The sequence below is a fragment of the Elephas maximus genome, chromosome 10 (genome assembly GCF_024166365.1).
Source record: "Elephas maximus indicus isolate mEleMax1 chromosome 10, mEleMax1 primary haplotype, whole genome shotgun sequence".
Taxonomy (NCBI): Eukaryota; Metazoa; Chordata; class Mammalia; order Proboscidea; family Elephantidae; genus Elephas; species Elephas maximus.
The window spans coordinates 11141938-11165284 of record NC_064828.1 but is presented as its reverse complement, the minus strand read 5'-3'; the positions used below and the strand labels follow the sequence as shown (position 1 = coordinate 11165284).

The 23347-nt window shown below is 54.9% G+C and overlaps 1 protein-coding gene across 5 annotated transcripts in view; it reads left to right on the top strand.

Annotated features, from left to right (window-relative positions):
* Positions 1–23164, top strand: part of DUOX1 (dual oxidase 1) — a 48433-nt gene extending 25269 nt beyond the window's left edge. For 3 of the 5 annotated variants that reach the window (XM_049898081.1, XM_049898078.1, XM_049898080.1), the window contains 21 exons: positions 28–146; positions 764–901; positions 1899–2012; positions 2724–2923; positions 3527–3712; positions 5986–6211; positions 6295–6388; positions 8036–8211; positions 9882–9951; positions 10385–10510; positions 11110–11288; positions 11762–11992; positions 12642–12741; positions 13002–13051; positions 14461–14588; positions 18869–19022; positions 19431–19663; positions 19945–20103; positions 21153–21308; positions 21550–21678; positions 22359–23164. In XM_049898081.1, coding sequence (XP_049754038.1) covers positions 28–146; positions 764–901; positions 1899–2012; positions 2724–2923; positions 3527–3712; positions 5986–6211; positions 6295–6388; positions 8036–8211; positions 9882–9951; positions 10385–10510; positions 11110–11288; positions 11762–11992; positions 12642–12741; positions 13002–13051; positions 14461–14588; positions 18869–19022; positions 19431–19663; positions 19945–20103; positions 21153–21308; positions 21550–21678; positions 22359–22481 — 3091 coding nt within the window. In that variant the 3' untranslated portion in view covers positions 22482–23164. Of the gene's footprint in view, positions 1–27; positions 147–763; positions 902–1898; positions 2013–2723; positions 2924–3526; positions 3713–5985; positions 6212–6294; positions 6389–8035; positions 8212–9881; positions 9952–10384; positions 10511–11109; positions 11289–11761; positions 11993–12641; positions 12742–13001; positions 13052–14460; positions 14589–18868; positions 19023–19430; positions 19664–19944; positions 20104–21152; positions 21309–21549; positions 21679–22358 lie in introns of those variants that run through there. The other 2 variants (XM_049898079.1, XM_049898082.1) reach the window with 2 other exon arrangements.
* The last annotated feature ends 183 nt before the right edge of the window (positions 23165–23347 follow it).

The following is a 23347-nucleotide window of genomic DNA, read 5'->3' as shown; positions in this document are numbered from 1 at the left end:
TAACTCCTCACCTTTCCTCATGACCAGGCTCTTCTCTGAGGAAGAGATTGCAGAGATCAGAAATACTTCCCTACGGGATGTTCTAGTGGCCATCACCGACGTGAACCCCAGCAGCCTGCAGCCCAACGTCTTTGTCTGGCATGCAGGTAAGTGGCCCGGAGAGCCGGAGGAGTACTGGGCCTGGAGCCTAGCCCCTCCTTAACTGTGAGTGTGGCTCAGTGTGGCTGGATGGAGGCTCCACAGGAGAAGTGAGCCATGATTCTGCCCTTGGGAACTTTGATTCTGGGTTTTGGGGCTGCCACATCAAGCTGTGTATGTTCCCCTAGGCACAATTCCAGGGAACATCAGAAACGGTGGCCCTGCTACCCCCAGCTCTGCTGGGCCTCACAGGTGCCCGAGGGAGGGCAGGACTGAGGCTTAGAATTGGGGAGGTGGCTCACATTCGGGCTGGGAGGGGTTGGGGGAGGGCATAGCAGTAGGAGGGCCAAGCAGAGGGACCACATCCTGATGCCACAGCAGTGATCGGGGGAGGGCTTGGTGTGCCTGGTGAGGGAGAGACAGAGATTGAGTTTCATTTTTAACCCCACTTGTTATCCAAGAAGGCAAATGCCGCATTCTTCATGCAATGGCAGGGCTCAGCAGCCCTCCCCCTCTGCTCCTGGAGCCCCACATCTCTTTCCACCACCCTCACCTGCTCAGTGATCCTGTGCCAGAGCCTGTGGCCTCAGCACACCCAGTACCCTGGCTTTCTCTGCCTTCGCAGGAGATCCCTGCCCACAGCCAAGACAGCTCAGCACCGAGGGCCTGCCCACCTGTGTTCCACCTGTCGTTCGGGACTATTTTGAGGGCAGTGGCTTTGGCTTTGGAGTTGTCATTGGGACCCTCTGCTGCTTCCCACTGGGTAAGAGGGATGGGCAGGGTGGGGCTGGGTGAGAGGGTGCAAGCTAGAGTGGGGGTTCCATCTGTGACTACAAACTGCAGGGTGCTGTCCCTGGGGGCAGAAATGTCAGAGGAGGAAGGGACACAAGAAGTTTCTGACCTGCAGATAAGCCATTTCTGGAGAGCATTGCCTCCCTGCTCTCCCGGGCTCCCCCCAGGGCCCAGCTTGGTCAGGAGCCAGGCAGAGTCCCTCTGCTTGGCCCTCCTACTGCTATACCCGCCCCCAACCCCTCCCAGCCCTAATGTGAGCCACCTCCCCAGTTCTAAGCCTCAGTCCTGCCCTCCCTCGGGCACCTGTGAGGCCCAGCAGAGCTGGGGGTAGCAGGGCCACCATTTCTGGTATTCCCTGGAATTGTTCCTAGGGGAACATACACAGCTTGATGTGGCAGCCCCAAAACCCAGAATCAAAGTTCCCAAGGGCAGAATCATGGCTCACTTCTCCTGCGGAGGCTCCATCCAGCCACACTGAGCCAACTCACAGTTAAGGAGAGGCTGGGCTCCAGCTGTATGTAGGATCCTGGACCTGTGGGTCTGTCAGAGGCAAACTCCTGCTTCAGAACCAGGGCTGGGGCAGAAGGCTCTGGGGCAGGGGCTTGGGCTGTAGTCTCTGGCATGTGTGTGTGTGTGTGTGTGTGTGTGTGTATGTTGACCAGCCTGGCGGGGTAAGTCCAATCTCTGGTACAAAGACTCTGGACTTAGTCTCTGGCTGGGACCAGTCCTCAGTGGTAGAAGTAGGGGAGGCTGGGCAGGCATCTTAGATGCTATCTAAAGCCCGTTGTGGGATGCAAAGCACCTTCCCCAGGAGCTTCACAATTTGAGACAAGTGAGGGGGCAGACCCGGGAGGTGGGGGCAGCAGGGGACCTTGTGAAGGAAAAGAGCTGGGAAAGGAGCCTCTCCCATTTCCCCAGACCCTTGCCTTCCCCCTGAGCATCCTCCTGCACGGCTCCTGCCTTTCCAGTCAGCCTGCTTAGCGCTTGGATTGTCGCCCAGCTCCGGAGGAGAAGTTTCAAGAGGCTCCAGGGCCAGGACCGTCAGAGTATCATGTCTGAGAAGCTCATAGGCGGTGTGGAAGGTAGGCTTTGGGCTGGCCAGGGTGATCGTGGGGAGGACGCGTCTCAGGGAAGCCCCCCACCTCCACCTCAGCAGCCTAAGAAAAAGGCTTCCCTTTCCTGGAACTCTAGGGAAGGCCAGGGTAGGTGGGAAGTGCCACAGTGGTGTTAGATAGGTGGCCCACCTGGAGTCCCCCAATCTCTGCAGCTCCTCCCAGTGGTCCCAAAGAAAGGGGATGTGATAGATGCATGGGGACTAGGCCCCATGACCCCACCTACATTTGACAGGGTTGCTGTGACTCCTAAATCCCTGAGAACCGCTGCTTTGTGGCATCAGATACTGGAATTTCAGGCAACAGAGAAGTAATAAATGAAGGTCTACAGTCAGACTGACCCTATGGGTTATAGGGCCTAAAGCAGATTTTTCTAATGTCTCTAGACCTAATTTTTCTTATCTGCAAAATAGTAATAGCACCTACCTCATAGGTTTATGAAGATTAAATGAGGCAGTTGGTATAGTACTGGGTACATGTAAGCACTCAGGAAATGGAAGTTATGGTTCTCATGGCCTGGAGACACAGCAGGACTGTCGGGGAGAGGATGACCCTCAGTACCCAAGAAAGGGACAGCCAGCTGCCAGAGGCCTTGATCCAACTCCAGCCTGAGCTGGCTGTCTTTACCCCCGTGCACCTGGCTCCAGTGGGCCCCAGCTGACCCACCCCATCTCTCCCCAGTGTTGGAATGGCAGGGCCACAAGGAGCCCTGCCGGCCCGTGCTCCTGCAACTGCAGCCGGGTCAGATCCGCGTGGTAGACGGCGGGCTCTCTGTGCTCCGCACCGTTCAGCTGCAGCCTTCACAGCAGGTCAACCTCATCCTGTCCAGCAACCATGGACGCCGTACTCTGCTGCTTAAGATCCCCAAGGAGTATGACCTGGTATGGCCCAGCTCCTTGTCAACCAGGTAGAAGGGAAGGAGCACTGGGCTGGGAGGCAGGGCTTCTGGGTCCTAGTCCCTGGCTACAGCACCTGATAGCTTGATGAACTTGAACATGTCTGTCCTGCCCTGGGCCTGCTGGATGACATGGTTTCCACAGTCCTTTCCTACTCCTGCAGACACAGTCTGCCTCCTGCCTTTCTAAGAACTTCCTGGCTGGTCCCAGCTAGGAGTCCTTGGGAGAAGGTGGGCCCTCTTCCCTGTCCTTTTATTTCGGGACCTAATGAATTTTTAGGGATTTGGGGGGAAGCTAAATCAGGCCCTGGCTCTGTGTGGCTTCCAGTTCTCTCCACCCCTGGCCTCCTCACCAGCCCCTCACTTCCCTAGTATAGAACGGAGAGGAAGCCTGGCCTTGTACATGTGCCTGTGAACGCTAACCGTGCACCTGTAAACCGGCCACTGAGTCCGTTCCCTTTTCTGTAAAGGGAGAGAACGGTATCTCTTTTGCAAGGCTGCTCTTTCTAGTGCCCCCTGACATAATCCGTGTAAAGCGCCTGGCCCCCAGAGGCTTTGATAAATGGTTGCTCTTCCTGCTGCCCCGTAGGTGCTGCAGTTTAACCTGGAGGAAGAGCGGCAGGCGCTGGTGGAGAGCCTGCGGGCGGCTCTGAAGGAGGGCGGGCTGAGCGTCCAGGAGTGGGAGCTGCGGGAGCAGGAGCTGATGAAGGCAGCTGTGACACGAGAGCAGCGGAGCCACCTCCTGGAGACCTTCTTCAGGCACCTCTTCTCCCAGGTGTGTGCACGGGGTCAGATCTATCCTTGTGTGTCTGCCTGTAGTGATGTCCTTACCCGTGTGAGGCCGTGGGTGACTTCAGGGAAAGTCAGAAACCCGGAGTTCTAGGCCAGTAATCCACTTTATGGCAACTTTTGCCAGGAAATACTCCTTCCCCCCACCCCGACCCCCACTCTCACCCTGACCCCTGTGAGGCTCCAGAGAGGTAGCCCTCAAGCAGGGGCTTCTCAGCATATGTGTCACTCCTCCTTTCCTGGGGGATGCCCAGGCTTTCTGCCCCACTCATCTCAACCTTACCAGAAGGCTGCAGAGACCCAGATCAAGACAGGCAGTGTAGGGGCAGTGAGAGCCCCACTCCATCCCTCCTGGGGGATTTCAGTTGCCAGAAGCTACGAGGGAGCATTAGTGCCCATCTCGCTTACTTTTGAGAGCTGTTGGGAGGATGTGGGGAAAAAAGACAGGGAGAAATGCAAGGACTGGCATGAGAATTAAGGCAGCTTGGGCCCAGCTCAGTGGAGTGGAAGGAGCGAGGGAGAGGTAGGATAAGTCCATCATGATCCTCCCACTGAAGGAGTTTATCATTCCACTGGGAAGATGGAACATACATAGAATGAGCGACAAAGAAAGACACTGCAAAAGTGAACCAGGAAATAAGTGGCCTAGAAGGTCAGAAAAGGTAGCAAACCTTCAGGCTGGCGTATGGTCATGGTGGAGGTGAGATTTGGCAAGGCCTCAAAATTTCCACAAAAGTTGGAAAATTTTGGGTCAGAAAAAAGGGGCAGGAGGTGCCCATGGAAGGTCAAAAATGAAACTGGAGGAGAAGGAGCAGGGTTGGCTGGTTGGGGAGAGGATTCATGAGGTGTTGTAAGTTGCTGCCGAGTCAGCTCCAACGCACGGTGACCCTACATCATGATCATTGGTATGTTTGAGCCCATTCTTGGGGCTATTGTGTCAGTCCAGCTCATTGACGGTTTCTCTCATTTCAGCTGACCCCTCTACTTCACCAAACATGATGTCCTTTTCTAGCAGTTGAGTTCATAAGGGGAAGCTACTGTTTAATGGTCATTTGCTATGTGCCAGGCACATGTCTTATGTCATTTAATCTCTAAACAAGTAGAACTTGAGCAGGCACAAGGACAGAGAGAGACCCAAGGGAGCTCAGGATGGGTAAGTTGGCAGCACATCTGAAGATCTCATTGGCAGCCCTCAGCTGGCAACTCATTGCAAGGCAGGACCTGGGCACCTCCACTCTGTTCAGGATGCGTCAGGGACATGCGCATCCTTGCTGTAGCCTGGGGGTGGCTGCCAGTCCCTTTTGTCTGTACAGTGGCTTTCAACTTTACACTTTCCACACAGCCCCGCTTGTGAAGTAACCCCATGAGATATGTAGGGCAGATGAGGAGATGAGTCCCAGACAATTGAAGAGACTTGCATGAGGTCACGCAGTAAGCAGGTAGCAAAGTTGGGACATGAACCTGGGTCTCTTGTCTCTAGCCCCAGGCTCTTTCCACTAAAGCACCTTGTTTGAAACAAGGTTGCTGGGACTAATCAGGCTAGGCTAGGGGCCGACAGGCAGGAAAGACAGGCCCTGTGGCTGCAGCCTGCCTGCTTCCCTCGCTGCCTGTTCTCCCCATGCCGGGCAGCCCCTGGGTAGTCTGGAGATGGCCTGTGATGAGAATTTCCCTTTCCCAAGCCCAATTTTTCCTCAACCCAGCGGAGGCCTTGTCTTAGTCACAACTCTTGGATGCAGGTCCCAGAAACCCACTCAAGCTAGCACTGGCAAAAGGGAATTGACTGAGTATGCAGGATGTCTCAGGAAATGCAAAAGGAGGACTGCTGACTGGCCTCCAGAGGGATCTGGAAAGCGAAAGCTGGCAGCAGATGAGGTCACTCCGCCCTTAGGCTGCCTCTGCTTTCTCTATGCTTCTGCTTCATTCTCTCTCTGAGCACTTAGGAGGGTGGTCTACAACTCTGACAGCTGACTGGCTGAGTCCTCTTAGTGTGAATTCCAGGATACTTTGAATTCTCTCAATTCCAGACCCCCAGCTTGGGTCAAATGTGCATCCCTGGTCCTGTCAGCTGAGGCAGAGGGCCAGGACTCTGTGGACCAAACACTGCCCCAGGGACCCAACCCCAGGGCTGATGAGGTGGGGATTAGGGGAGGGGGTACTGTGCAGACACCTCAAAAGATGGCTCCTGTAAACCCAATTGGCCTTCAAGTCAGCAAGGTCTTGTCTCCTTCTCTCTCTTCCTCTGCCACTGCCCAAGTGCAGGTGCTGGACATTAACCAGGCAGATGCAGGGACCCTGCCCCTGGACTCCTCGCAGAAGGTGCGAGAGGCCCTGACGTGCGAGCTGAGCAGAGCTGAGTTTGCCGAGTCTCTCGGCCTCAAGCCCCAGGACATGTTTGTGGAGTCCATGTTCTCTCTGGCCGACAAGGATGGCAATGGCTACCTGTCCTTCCGGGAGTTCCTGGACATCCTGGTGGTCTTCATGAAAGGTGGGGCTTAGGGGCCAACAGGCCATTCAAGGCACCAGACGTCTGTCAGCAGGGAGCTGTCTGCATCCCCTGTCTCTTCCCAGGCTCCCCAGAGGATAAGTCCCGCCTGATGTTCACCATGTATGACCTTGATGGGAATGGCTTCCTCTCCAAGGATGAGTTCTTCACCATGATGCGGTAAGGGATGGGCCACACCTGAGGCCTCCTGATGTTTTAACAGGAGAACAGATCAGGTCAGAGGAGGCTATGTGGCCACCTGCAGTGAGAGATGGGGGTGGGGGTGGGGGTGGAGTGGGGGCACCACTGCATCCTAGATTCTCAAAGCATCCAATTTCAAAAGCTTACCTGGCCAGGCCCCTGCCTCCAGGAGGGTTTATGTCTGCACTGTTAAAACTGTCCAGAAAACCTCCCCACTTTAAAAAAAAAAAAAAACCTAAAAAACACAACCAACCACCAAGTCTGCTAACCCCTGTTGGATGCCTTGGGGTCTTTGTGAACTCTCATGACACCCAGGGGCCTCGGCTGTGTTTTACACATGTTTTGCTTTACATAATAAAAGACTAGATGGGTCCATCAGTGGATGAGTGGATGACCTTAGTCATTCTTCTAGTATTAATCACGTGACAGGCAGGAGGAGAAACAGGGAAACTTCCTTTACATTCCAACCCTTGTCTTCCTGCTTCTTCAGCTCTTTCTGTTCTGGGGTGGCAATAAAGGCCAGCTTTGAGCATCAGGCTTTATACTCCTGGAGACAATGCTCAGTCACACAGCTTCCCACAAGGGCAGGGTTCACATCTCTCTTTGTTCCCTTCTGAATCCGCCCCTTCTGCACTCTGCTTGGGATATGGCAGGCAGTCAGTACATAGCTACTGAATAAGATAAAATGAAATGAATGAGCAAACGAATAGAGTGAAAGAAGCGGCCCAGATCTTTTTATCTTGTCTACCCCTTTAAGCCTTTCCACTGCTTTAAGCATTCCCCTGGTTGCCACATCCCTCTTAGGGTCCAGATACCCACACTGGACATGGGCTTCTAAAAGGGCCAGGCAAGGTGACTGGTTTGTACCCCACTGGGTGAATCACTGCAGACCCAGTGCTGGGCAGGGTGCTAGGAATCTAGGAGAGGGTCCGTGCCTCTAAGGGCTGAGCGCCCAGCTTCTCATCCTGTAACTCATGTGGGTCTTGCTTAGTCTCAGTGGGATGATTTTTTTTTTTTTTTTAAGTGTGATGGCAGTGCTTGCCAAGCCACGTGAGCTGGGTCTTTTTCTGTTGGACTTGTACACACTTGCATGGCCTGATTTCTTTGGTCCCAAAGTAGAGCCCAAGAAAATGTGGCCTCTGCAACTGTATGGGGGCACCATCAGTTTGGGCATGGAGGCACTCCTGACTGTACCCCAGGATGCTGACCCAAGGAAGCAGCGGCCATTGCAGTTACACCCCCTACTCCTACTGTCTCGTGGACTGTGGGTGGGAGTCCAGGGATGTGTGGCAGGCACCAACAGAAGAGAGTGGGTGGAGAGCTGCCCCTAGAGAAGACATGGCCCACCCAGAACTAAGTGGACATTCACCTCAGCTGTAGGTTCTCCCATGCCTGAAGGCTGCTTTTTCTAATCGGTCAAGGTCACCTTCAATTCTCTTCTACCTCCTGAGCTGGTAACACCCCTCCCAGCTTGGTGTCAACTGCAGACTAGATGAGCACCTTCTCAGTGCCACTTCCTGCGTCAGTAGTAACTGTATGACATAACCTGGGGCCTGCCCCACCCTGCACCTGTCTGAGCCTGACCTCACTGGGTGACAGGTTGCTCTGTCTCTGGTCCTCCTCCAGGTCCTTCATCGAGATCTCTAACAACTGCCTGTCCAAGGCCCAGCTGGCCGAGGTGGTGGAGTCCATGTTCCAGGAGTCAGGTTTCCAGGACAAGGAGGAGCTGACGTGGGAGGACTTCCACTTCATGCTGAGGGACCATGACAGCGAGCTCCGTCTCACACAGCTCTGCGTCAAAGGTGGGGTGGCCTGGTGGTTAAGGCCAACTTAGCCACTCGGCACAGTAGGCACAATACCTAGGGCCCACGTACTTTTAGGAGACCACAGACATGTTTTATTTATGTGAAAATCAGAAAAAAACATGTTCAGTGTGTGTGTGGGGGGGGTGTTCTTGTTTTGTTTGCCACTATATCTCCTGGGGTACCCGCTGCTTTAGAGTTAATTCCAACTCATAGTGACCCTGTAGGACCGAAAAGAACTGCCCCATAGGATTTCCAAGGAGCATCTGGTGGATTCGAACTGCTGACCTTTTGGTTAGCAGCCGTAGCTCTTAACCACTAAGTCATCAGGGTTTCCTCCCCTGGCATAGTGCTCAGTAGATGTTTGCTGAGTGCATGAAGACAGGCTTTGTTGTCCCACCTCCTACTTCCTGCCCCACCTGTGTCTGACTCAGGTGGGTGGGGGCTAGAGTCAATGAGGAGTGTGCAGGTAGCAGGCAGGGAGTTTGCGTCCGGCCTGCTCTGAGCCGTTAGGGTGTGTTCTCAGTTTAGGGTTCTGACTGGGATGTTGAGACCAAACCCAGCCCCTCCCAGGATTATGAGAACTTTGGGGGCTGAGCAGCCTGAGTGGGCGAGGGGGCAAGCGAGTCAAGACCCAGATGTGCTTCTGGTCAGGGCTTCCCCCATCCAGTGGTCCTCAGGCCAGGGGGAGTTGGCAGAGAGGAGACCCAGCACTCCTGATTCTGCAGCTTTTCACCTTTCTCAGGCAGCAGGCACCTGGCCCTGAGGGCAGACACAAGGGTCCGGAAGTGGGCCCAGGCTGCAGAGTCCCTGGAACAGCCAGCCCCTGCCTGGAGTGGAGAAGGACCAGGCTTGGGGAAGGAGGACTGAGGAGAAAGCTAGCACCGACTATTGTTTTGCTTGCTTTTAATAGTCGTTGTGATTGGTTGTTTCTTCCAAGTTTTATTTTAGAAAATGTTAAACCTACAGAAAGGTGTGAGAATAGTACAGCCAGCATCCCTGTGGCCTCCACTGGGATCTGCCAGTCGTCCCTGTTTCGCCACGCTTCCTGTTTGCTGAGCGTTTGAGAGTTCCTACAGACATCTAGGCTTTGCTTTCAACACTCAGGCTTCATTAAGCTCAGCTTGATCACTTTTGGCCTCTGGGCTATAGACCAGGGTCATCTCAGGGTTGGTCTAGCACTTGGAAGTGACCTGGAGATTCCCAGGCCTCCTGTGAGAACCTGGATTTACAACTCAATCCTGCCCTGACCCTCTGCCCTCAGCCCAGACAAGGAACAATGGAGCGCTCCTCTTTTTTGTCCCCTACATTTTATTATGAACATTTTCAAACAGAAAATTTGAAAAAAATTTTTACAGTGATTTCCTCATATACCCGCCACCTAGATTGAACTCCTAGAAGATGTTAAGCTGGAGGGCTTTAAGCATGGTTTTGGTGGTGAAATGGGCTTAGCAGGCAGGTTACATAACATTCCTGAACTCTACCCCCATAAACCTGATACCAGCCCCAGGAGTGGGACAAGCGCTAGGCCTGGGCACCCAGAGGCAGGGCATTCACTGGTCAGGGACCCTTTGAACTGTACAGACACCAGCAGGGGCAGGGGGCACTGAGCATTTGAGCCAGGCCCTTCTGGGTCCTGAGCTGCTCCTGAGCCCAGCTCTGCATTGCAGGGGTGGAGGTGCCTGAAGTCATCAAGGACCTCTGCCGGCGTGCCTCCTACATCAGCCAGGAGCAGATCTGGTGAGCCTCCATCTGGGAAGACTGAAGGCAGAGGGTGGGCTTGGGGAGTTGCTCTTTCCCCAGAATGACTGGGACCAGAACTGCCGCTAGCCAGCTGGTGTATTACCTTTGTGCAAATGAGAAGAAAACGCCCCTTACTGTAGGTGGATGCAGCCCTGCACCAGGGCATGTGACTTGGTGGGCATACAGCCAGCTGGATTTCGGCGTTCCGTGTTGCCTGGGCCAGATGCCCATGTAAAGGGCACAGCCATATGTGGTGGCCTGGACCCCTAGGAGCCAACTCCTTTGCTAAGCCTCCATGGGAATGCCTGCTGTTCCCTGGCTGAGCGATCAGACCCTCCCTTGACAGGGTGGGTCTGGAGGCAGACCAGGAGCAGCAGGGGACAGAGTGGCTAGGTAGTCAGGGTCCTGTCTCCTGCCATTTCTGCCCTAGTCCCTCTCCCAGAGTGAGTGCCCGCTGTTCCCGCAGCGACCCTGAGGCGGGGCCAACACCACAGAGACTGCCGTGCCCCATGGAGACAGGCCCTCCCCAGGAGATTCGCCGGAGGTTTGGCAAGAAGTAGGTCTGTTCCTCCCCTTAACCACAGGCAGTTCATCCCATCCCTTCAGCAAACACACGTTCATTACTCTGTACCAGGCACTGTGCTAAGCGCTGGGGGTGCAGGCAGCGTAGTCCCAGCCCAGGAACTTCTTGGTCTGGTGAGATAGCCTGGTACATTTCTAATTACAATGTACCGCTAATGAACGTTATAACGGTGCTTAGCCCCAGGGACCTTGGAGCTCAGAGTAAGCACTGGCTTCTGCCTGGGAGGTCAGGAAGGCTTCCTGGAGGAAGGATCCTTTGAGTCTCCAGAAAAGCCTGAATGGGGGTTGGGAGCTACAGACTTGGGAAGGGAGAGGACTGTTCTGAGTGGGAGTGGGCACTAGGCTAATCAGAGCACATCCCCTGGGATGAGCTGACCCACTAAGTGGCTACTCAGGAAGCGTCCCTCACTGACAGCCTGCTTGTGGAGCACAGTATAGCCTTTCGGGTCTGAACCCTGTTTAGCAAGACTCTCTCGGCGCTCCTGCCCCCGGCGCCCGCCCCTCCAGGGAGCAGGCCTCCACTGCCGCGCCGGGTCTGATGGGGGTTGAGGGCCAAGACTCTCTGTCTCCCAGGGTAACGTCGTTCCAGCCACTGCTGTTCACCGAGGCGCACCGAGAGAAGTTTCAACGTAGCCGCCGCCACCAGACTGTGCAGCAGTTTAAACGCTTCGTTGAGAACTACCGGCGCCACATAGGCTGCGTGGCAGTGTTTTACGCCATCGCTGTGGGGCTTTTCCTGGAGAGGGCCTACTGTGAGTGACAGGCCGCCGGCGGCAGGGCTTGCCATCAGTGACAGCCCTGGGGGTGGGGCCTACAGCGAGAAACCCCCCCCCCCTTTCTGGTGCGTGGCCTGAGATAAGTGACAGCCATAGGGGTGGGGCCTACAGTGAGAAAGGTCTCCCCTGGGGCGTGGCCTGAGATAAGTGACAGCCATAGGGGTGGGGCCTACAGTGAGAAAGGTCTCCCCTGGGGCGTGGCCTGAGATAAGTGACAGCCATGGGGTGGGGCCTACAGCGAGAAAGGACCCCCCCCCCGGGTCGTGACCTGCGATAGTTGACAGCCCTGGGGGTCTGGCCGACTGTGGGTGACGGCGCGGGGCCTGCTAGACGAAGACCCTGCGGGCCGGCCTGCTGTGAGCGGTGGGCTGCAGGGCTGCGTCCGTGACCTCCCTAACCAGCTGTCCCCTCTGCCCTGACGGCGCTCTCCTGCCTGGGTCCCTCTGCAGACTACGCTTTTGCCGCCCACCACACGGGCATCACCGACACCACCCGCGTGGGCATCATCCTGTCGCGGGGCACGGCGGCCAGCGTCTCCTTCATGTTCTCCTACATCCTGCTCACCATGTGCCGCAACCTCATCACCTTCCTGCGGGAGACCTTCCTCAACCACTACGTGCCGTTTGACGCCGCCGTGGACTTCCACCGCCTCATCGCCTCCACGGCCATCGTGCTGGCAGGCAGGGCCTGGCGTGCTGTGGATTCTCGCCTGTTTCCCCGCGCTGACTGCCTTCCCCTCCTGTGGACGCCCCCTCCCCGTCTTCTTGCCCCTTGACTGCCCTTTCCGGTTGTCCTTCAGGTCTTTTCCTCCTCTTTTGTGCTTTTCTTTCCGTTTTTCTTCTCTGCCTGCATTGATCTTCAATGTAAATCTGGGATATTATTCTCAGGAAGGATGGAGTTGGCCAAGGCAGTGGTGAAGTTGGCCTAGGAGCCCCTCACTGCCCTATGAGTGCCTCTGCCCAGACTTTCAAGGGCATTTCACTAGCCTCCAGCGGACGCATTGGGAACACCTCAGAATGAGTACACAGGTGTTCTCTCTCCATGGGATGTTTATATTTTAAAACATGACTCTGTGAGAGAAACCAAAGGAATGAATTTCTAGTGGTATAATTTTAGACTCATGTGGTTACATTCATGTATAGGGTATACACTGGGGGGTGGGGAGGGAAGGACCAAGACATCGGTTGCAGATTCTAAGTCCAAACTCCGAGGGCTCTTCCTCAAGCCCCCAACTGTGCTTGGCTGTGGTCCTCCATTTTGGGCTGAATGGGTTGAGCCCCCACACTGGGCTGCCTCAGGCTGACCCCCGCCCTGCCTGGTCTTCCTTAGTCTTACACAGTGTTGGCCACGTGGTGAATGTGTACCTGTTCTCCATCAGCCCCCTCAGCGTCCTGGCCTGCCTCTTCCCTGGCCTCTTCCATGACGATGGGTGAGTGTGTGTGTACATCACGGGGTAATCCTTTCGGATGGTAAAAAGCAAATTCTCTGGGCCCAGAGGAGAATGTCACCTCCCAGGGTGCTGGGCAGACTGAGGAGTCTCAGGACATGTGAGAAAGGCTCAGTGACCAGCCCCCAAGGCAGTAGAAGGGGAAACTAGTGCCTGGATTGGGATGCCTCCTCTGGAGGGTCCTTTCTGGAAATCCCAGGGATCTCCTTTCAGGGTCCTTCCCTGCTGTCCCTTCTCCACAGGTCCGAGTTCCCCCAGAAGTATTACTGGTGGTTCTTCCAGACTGTGCCAGGTGAGAGACTTTCCTTCCTGCTCTGTGAATTTCTGGGCCTGGCTCCAAGCTCCAGGCTCCGGGTTCTGTCTGCCACTGGGGCAGCCCAAACCTCTGTCATCTCTCACAATGAGCCCAGCTCTGTGCCCTGGCCCTGAGGACTCTCCGGGCAGTAGGAGACTCTGCATTGCCCATCCTCCTCTCAGGAGCCTGGCTGGGCTCCCACCCAAGCCCCTACACTGTGACTAGTTTCTCTTTCTGTGAAATGGGTGTGGACTCCTCCCGCACACACCTACCATGACAGGAGCCTGGAGGAATCCTGTGTCAAGCCAGGCAAAGGCCCACCCTCCCCTCATAGTCTGTCTTGACAAGGGCTGTTCAGGGGCATATTCCTAACCCCCCATAACCACCCATTTAAGAGGTATTAGCTGTGAGTCAATTCAAACTCTTTTTGAACTATTTATATGTTCAGTCTCTTCCCTCCTAGGGGTACCACATTTCCTGCATGCACTCCCCTCTGTGAAACACAGCATGGTTTTTTTTTTTTTTCTTTCTTAATCCTAAAATGATCTGCTTTGAACTTCAGAGGGTTCTTGCTAATTCCTGCACTCTGGGATTTAGCGGATAAAGTTGTGTTCTTGCTCACCTCTTGGTTCAGGACTTTATAGGCTTTGATTAGATCCCTTCTTAACCTTTGCTTTTTCACACTTTAGGGCTCTAATCTTCCTAATTCCTGCTTGAACACTCCAGGAACCATCCTCCCCCTTCTTTGCTCCCACCCTCCCAGCTCCCTGAGTTGCTGCTTGATACCTGATACCTAGGTCTGAAATCCTTCCTGCACTAAGGGGCATTAGTGACTTTGAACAGGGATAGGGTGACCTCACTGTCACTGACAGTGCTGCTCAGTGGCGGTGTTGGGCTCATGCTGCATGCCGTGGTGGCTGAGTGCAGTAGTGCAGAGACTCAGGCCAGCTTTGCCTGCCTGAGGGTAGGGCCTCCGATTTCCAGGGTCCGGCCCAGAGTAGAGGCCCTGTGCATTGCTTCACTCAGCACGTATTTATGTAAGGTCCATGCTGGGCCAGGCGCTGCACTAGGGTCAGTGGATTTAGTGGTGAATTAGCCTAGCACTGCTCTGGCTCTTATGGACTTCAGAGTCAGGAGAGTGACAGATATGAGACAGTAATGACACGGATGCTTGAAAAATGACACTTGTGACAAGGGCTATGAAGGACCAGGAGGGTCTTTTGAAATGAAAAGTGCCTGTGACCAGAGGTGTGGGGGGAAGGGAACAGAGGAGCACGCTGGGGCTGCCCCCCACCACCACCCTGGGCAGTGGTGCGCAGAGGAGATCCTGACCCTTGGAAGCCTCAGAAAAGCCCCCTCTGCAAGGCGCTGCTCCTTTGCCTTTCACCCTCAACTTCACTCCCCAGGCCTGACGGGGGTGCTCCTGCTCCTGGTGCTGGCCGTTATGTACGTCTTCGCCTCCCACCACTTCCGCCGCCGCAGCTTCCGGGGCTTCTGGCTGACCCACCACCTCTACATCCTGCTCTACGTCCTGGTGAGGACTGTTGGCAATGAGCCAGGCTAGTGGGGTCTGGGCCAGACATTCCCAGGGAGGCAGTGAAGGCTGGGACATAAGGTCTCCATCCCCTCAGCTATTTCAAATATTCTTTCACTTCCCCACATCCTTCCTAAAAAACAGAGATTAACACGGGGCCCACCAATAAGCTGACTCCAATAAGTAGCACTTGGGAGGAAGACTCCCAGGCATGGGGTTTGGAGTAGCAGCCCCACCAGGCTGATCCGCACCCTTCACTGATACTCCCACATCATTTCTACCCAGCCATTCTCCACTTTGGGTGGCTGGTTTTGGTTCCTGGATGGACCTCCTGTACTCAGGGGAGCATCACCCTTTTTAGAACATAGCTTGAATTGATTCTGCCACTTTTGTTCCGCTCCTGCTTTTTGGGGTGTTAGTTGGAGCCCTGGCGGTGCAGTGGTTAACAGCCAAATGGTCGGCAGCTCAAATCCACCAGCTGCTCCTTAGAAACACTATGGGCAGTTCTACTCTGTCCTATAGGATCGCTATGAGTCGGAATTGACTCGACAGCAATGGGTTTGGTTTTTGGTTAGTCACCCCACGCAGCTAAGTGCCACCTGTAAAGTTCTTGAGCTTGTTCAAAATGTGTTCACTTAGACTGCTGATACAATGGCCCCCTTCCTTTTCCTTAACTGGGCCCCTGCCTCCCTTCCTTCACATTTCTTCCATGCTCCTGTCCTGTTCCCTTCATTCTCCCTGGGGTTGTCATCTGCTTCAGCTGGTCAGTTTCAGAGCTGACTCTGACCTGTGTCCCCGTGTCATGGCTCTGCTTGCCTGTCTTTCTCAGGGACAAAGGTGGCTCCCCAAAGGGCACCCCCAGGGCCTCAATGAGAAGCTAAACCAATTCCCACAGCCCCAGCTGTCCCCATGGGTTGTCTTGGCTGCCCTGTCCATCACCTGCTTCCAGGCAGAACTCATACAGACCTCTCCCTGGTCCTGAGGCAAAGGGAGAGAGCCCACCATTGCCTCAGTCAGGCTGGCTCCTGCTGCCAGACCTGCCCCCTCCAGGCGCAGTTCTCACTGGTGCCTAGAAGGATCTGTTTCCGGCCTGTTGTGCCTCAGCCTTTTATGGTTCTGAAGATGATTGACTACCCGATCCTGGCTGAGGATGTTTCTTAGAGCTGAGTTGTTTATTTCAGAAGCTTCTTTGGAAGCTGCGGCTAATTTATTCCTCCCTCCCCACCTTCTTGATGAAGGGTGGAACCCTCGTGTCCTGGGTTACTGTTTCTGTTGCGGGTGGAGATAATGTTCTTGTATCTGGTAATGAAGCACCTTCTTTAAACTAGACAGGTGACCCAGAAGAGCGGACAGACTGACTTTCTGGGGCCAAGACCCCTTTCTGATTTATCCCTGAGTTGCGGGTTCAGAAATGGGGTTCAGAGCTGCCCTTCTGCCAGCAGAAAAGTTAGGATCTCAGAAAGGTACAGCCCCCTCTGCTGGGCAGTCCTAGCCCTGGAAGCTTGAGAGTGGCTTTCCTCGGGGAGATCAGGGCCAGAGCACCCTCTTCTTTCCCACTCATCCCAGGCATGGCCACTCGGCTGCAGGCAGAAAGAGAAGTTACAAGCAATGGACTGCAGTGAAAAGAAGACCCTGGGGGAGGGGGTCCAGGCTCCAAAGCCTGGCTGGAGAGGGCAGGGCTAGCATGTCAGAAGATGAGCTGGCTGGGGGCTCCTCCAATCCCTCAGCCAACCCTGAGTCTGCAGTGGCTTTGTGGTTTAAAAGTAAAGCCAACACAAAATGGGGTGTATAAACAGAAGAGTATGAAGTCACCCTGCTGTTGTACTTGGCCTGGTTGAGTGCTCAGAAAGTCTCGGGGGCAAGCGTGGAACTCCGAGAAACCAGAGCCAGTTCAGAGATGCACTCAGAGAGGTTTCTATCAGTCCTATGGGGAAAGGTTCAAGAATTTGGGAGCACTTAGCTGGAGGAAGGGAGAGCTGAATGAAGAACAGGATTCAGCTTAACAGGTAGATGTCGAGGGTCTTAGGAGCCCTGGTGGTGCAGTGGTTAAACACTTGGCTGCTAACTGAAAGGTTGGCAGTTCAAACCCACCAGCCACTCTGTGGGAGAAAGATGTGGCAGTCTGCTTCCACAAAGATTAACCAAAACCAAATCAAATCCATTGCTGTCGACTCGATTCTGACTCATAGCGACCCTATAGGACAGAGTAGAACTGCCCCATAGGATTTCCAAGGAGAGGCTGGTGGATTCAAACTGCCAACCTTTTGGTTAGCAGCCAAACTCTTAAGCACTGTGGCTCCAGGGCTTCCTGGAAAGATTATAGCTTTGGAAATCCTGTGGGGGCAGTACTTCTCTGTCCCATAGGGTTGCTAGGAATTGGAATGAACTGGATGGCAATGGGTTTGGTTGATGGTCTATTATGTACTGGCTCCATGCTGGATGGGGAAGGGAGACCTCTAACGCCTACCTTTGAGGAACTTAAACTTGAAAAAAAAAAGAAAAAAAAAATTTTTTTTTTTAAACTTGAGGCAGAGATAAATGCCACGCATGTGACATAATCAAAATGAACACACAGCACAGGGTTAATTGCTGAGCTGAATGCTCCAAACAGTGTTACAGGAGCTTATTGAAGGGAGTTTCTTTGGGTTAAACTGGTTGGGGAAGATCTGGGAGAGGAGCTGGGCCTTGGGCCAGGCCTTAAGGATAGGTAAGCTGAGGTTTGACTAAGCAGAGTGGGACCTGAAGAGCACTTCAGGTAGAAGGAAGGGCATGCGTACGGGTGCGGAGGTGGCAATGCTGATGGAATATTCAGGGTACAGAGGAGACAGGCCTGGCTGTGAACGTCCACGGGGCAGGAGGCGGGGGGTTAGGTGGTGGCAGGATCTGCTAGCGGATATGTGTAGGCTGAAGCTGAAGCTGTGGGTATGTTGAGAGGCCACACCATGTGGGAGAATGTAGAATAAGAAGAGCAGAAGGTGAAGAAATCAGGCTCAGGTAACACCCATGGTTGGGGGTGGGTGAAGGAATGGTGCCAGCCAGGAAACGAAAAGTGAGGGCTGAGAGGGAAAGATGGAAAGCCAGTGGAGTGTTGTTGAGGAGGCCAGGGAGGAGACGGTAGCTATGGGTGCTACAGACTACAAAAGGTGGTAGAGAACGTGGCCAGAAAGGAGACCTTGGGACTTGGCTATTTGTGGGTCTGGTGAGCCCTCAGTGAGCCGGTCCTGAGGAGTGGTGAGGCAGAAGTCAGACTGACGGGGACTCAGGAGCAAGCAAGCAGAGGTTTGGGGGGCAGGTCATGTCTGGTTACTTGTTAGGCAAGCCTCTTCGAGAAAGGACCAGAGCTGGACAATACCTGTCAGTGACTTCACGGAGAGGGGTAGTAGTGAGTGTTTTTAGTCTCCAAAAGGAGAGGATAAGTTGGGGAAACTCCTTTCGTTGACTCAACCATTATGAGTGCCTACCATGTGGCGGGCAGACACCTGAGGAGCTGAGAATATAGCAGCAAAGAAGCGGGCGCAGTCCCTCCTCCCGCAGGGAAAACAAATGAACTGTAAATGGATGAGCAACAAAGCCACATGGCTGACAGCTGCTCTGAAGGGAGCTAATGGGGAGATGTGGTAGAGAACTGACGGAAGGCCCAAGGAGGGGCATTTCTGCTGAGGCCTGAAAAATGAGAGGAAGCCATGGAAGAACCTGGAAGGATAGTCCAGGCTGAGGGAGCCACGAGTGCAAATGCCATGAAGCAGAAAACATTGTCATGTCTGAGGAAGGGGACTAGGGGGAGACGCTGGCAGGCGGAGACCCGAGTATCGAAAGGCCTTGTAGTGCAGCGGGAAGTCCCCTCAGGCTTTTTGAGCTAGTGATGACATGATGTGATGAACCTTTTATAAAGTAGTACTGGCTTCCTGGGAGAGATGGGGGTCACAGTGAGGCAAGAGTAGCAGTGGGAGACCAGTTATGCAGCACTTCAAGAGTCCCAGTGAGAGGCCATGTGGCTTGGTCTAGGGTGGTGTCAGGGAGACCACCTGACAGCAGGTGGAGGTTGAGGGAAGTGGATGGATTCTGTGTTTTTTCAAAGTAGTGTCTTTCATCCTGGGATGTTTCTGAGGTTAGAGTTGGGAGTGGATAGGTTTTAGAGCCTGGAAGGGGCATGATCCATGAAGAGGTGGGGGCTGGACGTGTTGGTGGGGTAGGATGTAGGGGCCTAAGGCCTGGGCTGGCCTCAGACCCTGTTGTGGATGTGGCTGGATCTGAGCTGTACTAACTGGCTGTGTCTCTAGCTCATCATCCACGGCAGCTTCGCCCTGATCCAGATGCCCCGTTTCCACATCTTCTTCCTGGTCCCAGCACTCATCTATGGGGGCGACAAGCTGGTGAGCCTGAGCCGGAAGAAGGTGGAGATCAGCGTGGTGAAGGCAGAGCTGCTGCCCTCAGGTACTAGCCTGGAGGCTGTCAGGGGAGCAGCTTGGTGGCACTGAAGATGCTAACAGGGCAGGGGCAGAGCCTGGACCACAAAATCTCCTGGCCTGGCCCCGTGGAGGTGGCTCAATGACTTAGGGTGGTAGAGGCCAGGGAGCTGGTAAGAGAAGGTCTTTGCCAGGGGACCTGAATCTCTCTGTTACAACAGAGAGAGGAGGAGCCCAGGCCAGGCTGCCCCTTTGGCCCTGTTGACCACCAGTCCCTGTGTGGGCATGGCCCGTGGGGTAAAATGGCTTCTGGTGGGGGGAGGCCTTCCATGTCATAATCCAGAAGCAGAGCTGAGACTTCAGGTGGGGGAACTTTCTGGAGGCCACATTATTGCTGGGCTCAGAGCGCAGCCTTCTGCCCACCACCCCTCCTCAGGAGTGACGCATCTGCGGTTCCAGCGGCCCCAAGGCTTTGAGTACAAGTCAGGGCAGTGGGTGCGGATTGCCTGCCTGGCTCTGGGCACCACCGAGTACCATCCCTTCACACTCACCTCCGCACCCCATGAGGACACACTCAGCCTCCACATTCGGGCAGCGGGGCCCTGGACCACCCGCCTCAGGGAGATCTACTCACCCCCGACGGGCAACAGCAGTGCCAGATACCCAAAGGTGCCCAGATCCAGGCCAGGAGTGCCACGTGCTCCCACATCCCCTTAGCAGGCCTTGTCCCTGCAGCACCAGATTCCCCAGTGTTCCCCCCTGCCCCCACCATCCGGACACTGGTTGTTCCCGGTAATGCCACAAGCCTTCCTCCTCCCCCTACTCCTTAAACCTGGGTCAGGCTCCCAGGGGCCATAGGCAGCATCTGCCTTTCCCTGCCTCCCAATTCTGGCTTCAGAACGATGGTGGTGGCCGCCAAGCTTAACCCAAACCCACCCTCTTCTCTGCAGCTGTATCTCGATGGACCATTTGGGGAGGGCCACCAGGAGTGGCATAAGTTTGAGGTGTCAGTGCTAGTGGGAGGGGGCATTGGGGTTACCCCATTTGCCTCCATCCTCAAAGACCTGGTCTTCAAGTCATCAGTCAGCTGCCAAGTGTTCTGTAAGAAGGTGAGTGCCCCTTCCTCCCACAGCCATGGCCCCTCCTTCCCATCACTGTGCCCACCCATCCCTCTCTTCTGTCTCTGCCTTTGGCCTCCCTAATCTGGGCAAGGGAAAGATCTGAAACCCAGAACAGGTCAGGATACCCCTAGATCCTCAAAGACAGAGGATTCATAGCTGCCTCAGGGTCCCTGCTGGTTTACAAGGTTCCCTCCCTCAGTAATGGAGCGCCCCCACCTCGAATGTGCTTCTGGGAGTCCCTCTAAGCAGGGCTGGAGAGGGGTGAAGAAACCCATTTCCTCTTACCAGAGGAGACCAGCACTTGGAGCATTGTTGGTGTGGGGTTTGGGAGATGGAAGGGCATGCTCAGGGTGGGGCACTGGTGAAACTGGCTTGGTTCTCAAGTGGAAGAAGAGGGGGGGTGGCAAGGCAGGGCTGGTGGGCTGGGCTGGCCCCAGTGACACAGCCCAGGCCTTCAGGCCCCTTCCACACGGTTCCCCTTCACCCCAGCCTGGACCTGGTGGCAGGCCCCTGCTCGTCTCTCTGGGCCTGGCAGGTGAGTCAGGGGCGCAGGAATCCAGCAGGCAGAGGCCCAGCCCAAGGAGTGAGGAAGCAAGGCAACTTCTATTCCCCAGTCTGTCTCTGAGCCCATCCACCCACTCCCTCAGGCTGTTCTGAGAAACGCCCCTCCGCTGGGCCCTCTCCTGTGGGGAGCCTCTAGGGGGAGCCCAGCAACCTGAGCAAGGCCCACAGGAGGGAGTGGCAGGTCTGGCTCAGCGTGAGGAAGCCACTTCCCACCAGAGCCCACCTGCAGCTCACAATCGCCAAGGGGCCTTTCTTGGGTGCCCCAGGGTAACCCTCACGGCTACCTCTCCATGCCCTGGGGTAGCTCCATCTCCTGCTTCAGAATCTGGCCCTGTGGCACCATACCCTACCTCCCCAGGCTTTTTCAGCAGAAGCACAAGCTGACTGAGGTCAGAAGAGTTTTCTAATCCTCAGAGTGGGATGTGGGGAGCCTGGGCTGAGCGGGTTCTGAAGCTCGAGCCATGTGCCCCCAGATCTACTTCATCTGGGTGACGCGGACGCAGCGGCAGTTTGAGTGGCTGGCTGACATCATCCGGGAGGTAGAGGAGAATGACCACCAGGACCTGGTCTCCGTGCACATCTACATTACCCAGCTGGCGGAGAAGTTCGACCTCAGGACCACCATGCTGGTGCGTCAGGGCCAGCCAGGCAGGGCAGCTTGGTGGATAGGAGGATTGGTGGGGTACAGCAGGGTGGCCAGGGCAGTGGGGTTGACAGGTAGGCCCAGTTGTTGGGTGATACTGAGCTGGTGGACCTGATCTTCAGCCTCTAGCCCCACCCCTCCCCCACTGTCTCTGTCCCCTGGGCTGTGGGTGGGCCCTGGGTGCTGACCCTGCTTGTGCCTGGCCTGACCTCTTCCTACACCCCCAGTACATCTGTGAGCGGCACTTCCAGAAGGTGCTGAACCGGAGTCTGTTCACGGGTCTGCGCTCCATCACCCACTTTGGCCGTCCCCCCTTCGAGCCCTTCTTCAACTCCCTGCAGGAGGTCCACCCACAGGTCAGTCCTCACTGCATCTCCAGGTTCTCTTCACCTTTATCATATGGGGTCTGAACATCACCCAGCTGGCGGAGAAATAGTAAGAAGGGAAGAAATAGCCTGCTGATGAGAACCCATCCCCTGGGAGATTGGTGGGGGTAATGGAATGGAAAACGCTGGGTGGGGGTCACCCTGAGGGCTTAAGGGATGAGGCAGGGGGCAGGGACTTGCCACCTCTGAAGCCATGATGGCTTCAAAAAGAAGAGCTTAGTGATTGAGCTAGTCTCAGCCATAAACTCAGAGCCACCCTTCAGCATTAATTCTGAGTCAGCCCTCACCCTGGACACTGAGTTAATAACCATTAATGCTGTGCTAGCCACTAGTCTCATAAATACTGAGCTGGCCCTTGGTGACACATTGAGCTGTCCTTCCACTGGAGCATTGATTAACCTGGGCCTAAAAAAAAAACAAAAAACTAACACTCACTAAAACTGAGCTCCATTTGTTAACACTGGGCCAGCCCTCACCACACCAGGTACTAAGCAAACCCTCAAGAACACTGAGTGAACCCTTGTCATGGATGCTTGCTGGTCTTTAACAAGAAAATGGAACTGTAAACACTGAGCTAGCCTTGCCTCTGATCACCAAGCTAATCCTCACTACTCTGAACACCAAGTTAGCCTCCACTTCTTCCTCAACAGGTCCGGAAGATTGGGGTGTTTAGCTGTGGCCCCCCAGGCATGACCAAGAATGTGGAAAAGGCCTGTCAGCTCATCAACAAGCAGGATCGGACTCATTTCTCCCATCATTATGAGAACTTCTAGGCCCCCTGCCCAGGCCTCTGCTCACGGCCCACTCCGCCCACTACAGAGATTTGGGCCCACACCTCACCTTCATACTTCCTGTTTCTGGCTGCATCAGCCTTCTTCTCCCCTTCCCATCTCCCAAACTTGGTCTAAATGGCTATGGTCACCATTTGGGCTCAGAGGCCCCCCAGGCCCAGAATGTGTCTCAGCCTCGGGAAGTGGGGGGAGGTGGGGAAGAACAAGAGTTTGGGAGGTGAGAGAGCTATTATTGCTTTGGGGCAAACTAAAGCCTCTTCTTCCAGGCTAAGAGGAAACAAACTCACAGAAACTCAAAAGGCTGGAGCTGCCAAGTGGTGTGTGTGTAGAGGGCTGTGAGCATAGGGATGAAGGATGAGAGCACAGATGGTGGCATCTTAGAGCCCCCACCCCAGACCCTGCCCCTCCTTCGGGCTTCCTGTTTTCAAAAGGGCTGGAAAACACCTTGGAGGAGGTAGAGGCTGGCCCCACAGAGATGTACAGGAACCCCCTTGGTACCCCAGCCTAACGGTACAATCCACTTCCTCTCCAAAGTTTTGAAACATGTACGGTAGGCAGACCCTAACCCAGTACCCATCTGTGTGGTTCTCTCCAGTCCTTCTCGCCCCTCCCCATTGCTTCTCTCTCCCTGCTCCAATAGTATTCTTTACAAATAAATCACCCTTCTGCTCTCAGGATTTCTTTATTCTGCCCCGGGATGGGGTAGGCACCAGCAGAGGCCACTCACCCAGCCAGCTCACTTAGGCTGGACCAGACATTCCCTCCTCGCCTGCTTGCCGAGAAGCCACTGAATCAAGGACCCTTTCCCTGCCTGGGACAGCCCTTCCTAATGAAGGGCTTCTCATGGT